Source organism: Silene latifolia, chromosome 9 (genome assembly GCF_048544455.1).
Source record: "Silene latifolia isolate original U9 population chromosome 9, ASM4854445v1, whole genome shotgun sequence".
Lineage (NCBI taxonomy): Eukaryota > Viridiplantae > Streptophyta > Magnoliopsida > Caryophyllales > Caryophyllaceae > Silene > Silene latifolia.
Genome location: NC_133534.1, coordinates 14,844,829 through 14,852,248, shown reverse-complemented (window position 1 = coordinate 14,852,248; position 7,420 = coordinate 14,844,829). Strand labels below are relative to the sequence as shown.

General features: G+C 31.6%; 1 protein-coding gene across 1 annotated transcript; it reads left to right on the top strand.

Annotated features, from left to right (window-relative positions):
- Nucleotides 1-1,702: 1,702 nt before the first annotated feature.
- On the top strand, nt 1,703-3,448 carry LOC141599186 (anthocyanidin 3-O-glucosyltransferase 2-like). Its single transcript, XM_074419125.1, has one exon. The coding sequence runs from the start codon at nt 1,821-1,823 to the stop codon at nt 3,267-3,269; it is 1,449 nt and encodes a 482-aa protein (XP_074275226.1). The 5' UTR covers nt 1,703-1,820; the 3' UTR covers nt 3,270-3,448.
- Nucleotides 3,449-7,420: the final 3,972 nt, after the last annotated feature.

Below are 7,420 nucleotides of genomic sequence, written 5' to 3'. Positions count from 1 at the left end.
AGCAATTTTTTTTAAAATTGAAACTCTTTCTGAAAATTTGTTCATTTTGTTATTATAAATAAAGTGTAGAATAACAATGTAAGATAATGAGACTTGATTTTGTGAATACATAACATTTCAAATAAACATAAATGAATTATAGTAATTTTAATAGAATTAATATAAAACTAATCGACTTTAAGAGTAGTATCATAATATCCTACTCCCTCGAATCCACACAAAACCCCTGATTTGTTTTTTACAGGTCAAACTTTGAAAAATTTGACCGTTAATTCACTTAAAAATATATCTCACATCTAAAAAATTAAATTTCGTATTATATATTTTACATGAAGTTCATAGGGAACAACCAGTCTTAATGGTCAATAGTCAAAAACAAATTTTTATTGTTTAGAGATCTAACAAAAATCCTCCAAACAGGCTACATATATAATTGAGGTACATGTTGTTTTTCGTACCACCATTCAACATTTACACGGTCGTATGCTTACAAAATGGAATATTCGTAAATGTTGTAAGTTAATCTAATTTGTGAATCTTATAAAATCGGCCTCCGTTATCATGTGTTCATTCTATGGAATTAAACCACATTTTTAGGAATGACGTTTTAAATTAACTAAAATCGGTGGTGCATACAACTATAAAAATAGGTAATTACATTATACAACTGTGTCTTCGGATTCTATACAACTGATATAATTAATACCAAAAGGAGTAGCTTTAATTTAAGTTAAAGGGACTGATGATCCATCAATAATCAACCCAAAAGTTTTTTGTGTTCCTATTTTCAAGATTGTTGGACTTGTTTTTATCAACTTAATTGACTTCTACTATCAAAGCATGACAATGTAAACCAATGTTTGCAATTTGTTGTTCAACAAATTCTTAGAACATTCAATATACATATTTTTAAAGATAATCCTAATGGGAGTCTCATACATTCTATGTAACAGAATCACATATATTTTTGTACTATTGTTTAGAGACTACTAATTTTATTGGAATTTAGTATGGATTTGATTTTACGAGAAGGTATATAAAGAGCAAAACACTCTCTTAATTAATTGTAGATAATCGAGGAAAACTTTTGCTATAGAAGATCTAACATTGCTCTAAACACACTAAACATAGATAATTATGATACTTGTTGTGTTACGTAAAACCATTGAGTTTTACGTAGTTGTTATAGGTTAAAATAATTTGCAAAATTCATAAAGATCTGTCTCAGTTATTAAGGGCGATTCATTTGGTGAGCTATACTATATTTATGGAGATAATGTTTTGTATTTACTTAAAATCAGTGATACCTATAACAATAATGGAAAAACTAATTACATACGCTTACCATGTTACTTGATGTTTTACAACTGAATTAATAACTACTAAATGACAAAACTCCTATGCAAAAGCACTAAAAGTTCATTGATCAACTATACCAACCACGAACTTTTGTTTATCAATGATTTAAACATAATTGAACTTTTTTTATCAACTATAGAATATATTTAAACAGATGACCCTAATGAGAGCCCCGTGCATCGCACGGGCTTTTCGACTAGTTATAAAATTATAAGTGAACCAAATTAAACGGTTGTACTACAATTTTCTTATCAAATTAAAATCAAATATGAAATAGGAAAACAAATGAAAATTTGTTGGGTAACAGTAGATAGTATAGCATTCAATGCTAATCTAGTACTCATTTGTTGCAGTACTCCAACTACCCACTTGCTCTCATTTTCCTTATTAATAAGTCGAGTGGTGTTCGTTAATTGTAAACGTGGCTCATTTCCATTCTTGATTCTTCTATAACAAAAATCATGAGCAACACAGCTACTGAGTTAGTGGTCGTTCCGGCACCGGGCATGACACACATGCTATCGACTGTCGAACTCGCTAAACTCATCCTCAAAACAAACCAATTAATTACAATATCCATCCACATTATCAATCTCCCTGGTAGTGGTGACGCTCCTAAAGTTAACACTTATTTAGAATCCCAATTACGCGACAACCCGTACCCAACCCGTCTTATCTTCATAACCTTCCCACCCCTCTCTGACCCTACTGTCTCGTCTGTCGGTTTCTCCTTCATAACCGTCATTGAACACCACAAGCCACTCATCAAGCAGGCGATTGAGGACCGGATCAAGATCGGGTTTCCAAAACCGGCTGCGTTTGTTGCCGACATGTTTTGCTGCGGAATAATGTTGGATATTGGAAATTCCATGCTTGTACAATGCTATCTTTTCAATACTGGTGGAGCTGCCTCTTTGATTTTCATATTACATGCCCAGTCTTTGGTTGATGACCATGGCATCGATGTTGCCACGGAGTTTGGAAAATCGGGTTTTCTAGAAGACGTGCCCGGGTTCAAACACCGGGTCCCGAACAAGGTAATTCCTTCAGGGTATCTGAATAAGAGCTTCGCGTGTGACATGCTTCTCAACCTCGGGAGAAAGTTTAGGGAATTGAAGGGTATTTTGGTAAATACCTACGTCGAGTTAGAACCATTTGCTAACAATGACGACAAAAACTTCCCACCAATCTATCCTGTGGGCCCCATTTTGGAGCTAGACCACCAGAGACGCAGAAAGTCCGGTAATGAAGAAAAGGAGTCCGTCCTACGGTGGCTCGATGGTCAACCTAAGTCTTCCGTGGTCTTCCTCTGTTTCGGAAGTGCCGGATGCTTTGCTGAGGAGCAGGTTAAAGAGATAGCCAAGGGTTTAGAGAAATCGGAATATCGATTTCTTTGGACCCTAAGAAACCCGCCTCCGGTTGGAATGCCATGGACCGCCGGTGACAACGGGACCTTCTTAGAGGCCCTTCCTGAGGGATTCCTTGATCGAACGAAGCACATTGGAAAAGTCATAGGATGGGCCCCACAAGTCGAGGTATTAGCCCATCCTGCTGTAGGAGGATTTGTGTCGCATTGTGGATGGAACTCGATTTTAGAGAGTTTTTGGTTTGGAGTTCCGATTGCTACGTGGCCGTTGGCCTTAGAGCAACAATTGAATGCATTCGAATTAGTGACAGAGTTAGAATTAGCCGTAGAAATTAAAATGGATTATAATAAGGAAACGAATAATTTCCTAGTAACGGCCGAGGAGATCGAGCAAGGGGTTAAGAATCTAATGAATATGGATGAAAACATGAAAGGGAGAGTTAAGAAGATGAGTGATGAAAGTAAACATGTTTTGGAGGAAGGAGGGTCGTCTTATAAGTCACTAAGACGTTTTATTGACGAGGTCTTGAACGATGTCGTTTAAACAATGATTTAATGCAGGTGACATTGTTGAACGAGCTATGCGTACACCTTCTACGAGTAGTCAAGTATGGAAGAGCACCATCTGTTATGTTTTAATTTAATTATTGTCTTAATATAAGTGTTTGATCATGTGAAAGTATTCTCTTTACTTCAATAAAAGATTCTTAAGTTCAATCAAAACTTCGAATGTCAATTTTTTACCCGACCTGATTCGACCCGTTTTCCAAGGTTAAAACCCGAAAAAATTCAACCTGACGACCCGTTTAACCCGAAGCCGAAATGACCTATTATTTTATAGTAGTAAGATGTTTTTTGTTCCTGATGAATCGCGCAGTAGTCACATTACAAAAGAGAGGATTTGGGATTTGAATATGGGATTTACCATAAGATATTGAGAAGTTTTGTATTTATTGACTTGAATAATTACAACTATTTATACTACTACGAGTCGAGTTTTCTAATCAAATTTAAAGCAGAAATGTGAATTTTGTATATAACCCCCTTTTATGTACCGTAATCCTGTTACCGTAAAGCAGAAATGTGAGTTTTCTAATCAAATTTAAAGCCGAAAATCTACTTCTTTCCACCCGGTTTTTGCCGTCAACAACATCAAAAATCATGTTACCGTAATCCTTGGTATGGACAATGATTAATACCGTCTTTGGCTGGCTCTTTTCACAAATCACGCGAAATCTAATCCCGTATTACATCATATCATCGATCCTAAGGGAAAGGCTACTTGTGGTTTAGAGCTTAGGTCACCTAAATATCATTTAGGATCATTTTACGTTTAAATATATATCATTTAGGATCATTTTACGTTAAGGATTAACTAAATTCAATAAAAGAGTAGTAAGATGTTCTTTTTTTCTAATGAAGCGCGTACTTAGTCACATTACAAAAGAGATGACGAGGGATTTGAATGTGGGATTAACCATAAGATATTGAGGAGTTTTGTGTTTATTGACTTGAATAATTACAACTATTCATACTATTACGAGTGGTAGTTTCCTAATCTAATTTAAGGAAATAAAATAATCACATGTGTTTTAGTTTCTTAATGCAATACAATTATTCAACAACTAGTTTAGACCTCGTGTAATAAATGCACGGTATATAGAGTTTTTTTTATTTTTAATAAATTTATTGTATAATAGTGATATTTCATTGATTGTTTATATTTCTCGTCATTATATTTTGTTTTGAGAAGAAAATTGTAATTGACAATTAATCAAGAGAATTGGATAAAGTGGTGAATTATATTTTAAACAAAATACTTTGTATACCACAAAGCTAATGATTTCAATTTTTATTCTCTCTTAATTTTTTTTTGTCACGAAAGTAATAATAGCGATTTACAGTTTTATTTTATACGTAGTATTAGTCAAATCATTTTCAAATAATAGCATTAATTAATAATAAAAGATTTAGGAATTAATAGTTTTATATAAATTTTATTTATATTTTAAATAATAGATTATAGTTTAGAATTTAGTGAAATAATATAATTTGATAAAAAAAGATTAATTTTAATGAAAAGATAATAATTTAATGAAATAGAATATAATTTTTTTTTTTTTGAAGGAAAATAGAATATAATTAGTAGTTCCTTATTTAGTGAATGTAATAAATTTTAATTTGTTTCCTTATTTAATAAGATGCTTTTTGGAGGAAAAAATTGAGAATACACCTATTCATTTAGTAAATAGGGGATATGGAAATTAAGACATCTGGGAAGTCTAGCAAACGAAAACCCGGCTTGGTTTAGAAATTATTTCCAATAAGCTACTCCTAGCCGTTATGCATATGACAATCTAACTCTGAAATCTATACATATCAATAAAATATCTCTCTTTTCTGCCGCTAAACGTAACTATTACATCGATAGTAAACCACGTAAAATCCATTTGTCGAATTTCTTATTTGTTCTTTATATTTTATTTATCTTTCTCGTATCTTTTACAACAAGAGTCATAACAAGTGGAACAGTACAATAACATAAATCAATCGACCACGTGAATAGCTAGAAGAAGAGGAGGAGAATTGAATTTCAATGCTACTCAAGTACTCATTTGTTTCACTTTTAAATGACTCCCTTCGTTTAGGTCAATTGTTGTCCTTTGGTTTTGATAAAAGACCAAAGAAAGAGGAGGAAGTCAATTATAAGATTACAAGTGGAACAAATTGAGTATGAATAATCAAATTGCTCATTAAATACAATTCTAAAATACAACAATTAACTTAGACACTCAAAATAGAATAAGATAACAAATAACCGAAACGGTGGAGTAATTTGTTGTGGAAGAGTACAATAACATAAATCAATGGGTCATGTGAATAGCTAGAAAAATAGTACAATAGTACAGTAGCATTGAATGCTACTCTATTAGTCATTTGAACTTAACTCAAGATTGTCACGTATCGTGATATTATTGGTTGTGTATGGAATTTCCATATAAAATGTGTATCCGTAGCCTTTATTATAAAAGAGGGGATGGAGATTTGAACCTGGGATCTACCATAAGATATTGAGAAGTCTTATGTTTATTGACTTGAATAATTACAACGATACAAGCAACGTATTTATACTATTACGAGTCGTAGTTTCCTAATCTAATTTAAGGAAATAAAATAATCACATGTAGCAATACAATTATTCAACAATATGGAATTTAAGACATATGGATCGAAAAGTCTAGCAAACGAGAAAACCCGGCTTGGTTTAGAAATTATTTCCAATAAGCTACTCCTAGCCGTTATTCATATGACTAATCTAACTCTGAAATCTATACATATCAACAAAATATCTCTCCTTTTTGCCGTTGAACTATCACATCGATAGTAAACCACGTAAAATCCATTTGTCGGTTTTCTTATTTGTTTTTTATGTTTTATTTATCTTTCTCGCATCTGTTACAACAGGAGTCATAACAAGTGAAACATTACAATAACATAAATCAATCGGCCCGGTGAATAGCTACCTAGAAGAAGAGGAGGAGAATTGAATTTCAATGCTACTTAGAAAGTACTCATTTGTTTCACTTTTAAATTACTCCATTAATTCCGGTCAATTGTTGTCCTTTAGTTTTGACACAAAGACAAAGAAAAAGAGGAAGAAGCCAATTATAAAATTATAAAGGCAAATTTAACAAAAATAACCCAACCTTTAATACGTCTTTCAGAAATAACCTAACCTTTTAACTTAAACAATAATAATCCAAACTTTGTATTTTTGTCACAAAAATATCCCAAAATCTCACCTAAACTAATTTCTACCTAATATTGAGGAATGATATTTTGTAAAATAGTTTCATAAATCTTTATATAAAGTTTATTTTGCGATATCATACTTAAAAAAAATCATAACCAAAAAATTTGAAAAATTATAATTTCCTTAGTTATAAATGGAAAATTAATTAATATAACAAATATATCATTTTTAAAAAAAAAATAGTTTGGAAAAGATTGCAAGTTTCAAACTTTTTTAATGTTAGCGAAAATTTGTAGAGTTGATAGCCTTGTTTGTGATTTCTCAATAAATAAAAAGTTTGGTGAAGATGAAAGTTTGGATCTTTTTAATTTTCTACTTGATTATTTGATTGTATGTAGTGTTAATAAACTTTATATAAAGATTTATAAAATTATTTTACAAAATATCATTTCTAAATATTAGGTAGAAATTAATTTAGGTAAGATTTTGGGATATTTTTGTGACAAAAATTCATCGGGGTTACTCTTTCACATACGACTTTTACTCTTTCACATACATTTTTTCATAATGTTTCCAATCATTGTCCTCTCCTCATGTAAAAAACTTTTATCTTTTCTATTTCTCCTAAACCTAATTAAATTTCACTCAAATTATTCAATTATGTATCTTAATTCTCATATCAAACTAGTAGTTACTTCAATTTATCAAAAAAGCTGTATTAATTTGCTTTGTAATACACAAAATTGCTTTGTACAACTAAATTGTTTTATGTGTTAATTTATAAAATCCGAATTAAAAAACGGGACTATATGCTTAAGCCTTCATCCTCGTACGTGCGTGCCCAGAATCCAAGCCCCTAATTCCTTAAATTTGTGAAAGTTGTAGTGCGGTATTCTTAGACAATAGAAAAACAATGACATTGTTCCTATACAATCATCGAA

Excerpts from the sequence above, each read along its gene's own strand:
- LOC141599186 (XM_074419125.1), top strand. The coding sequence starts at position 1,821 with ATGAGCAACACAGCTACTGAGTTAGTGGTCGTTCCGGCACCGGGCATG.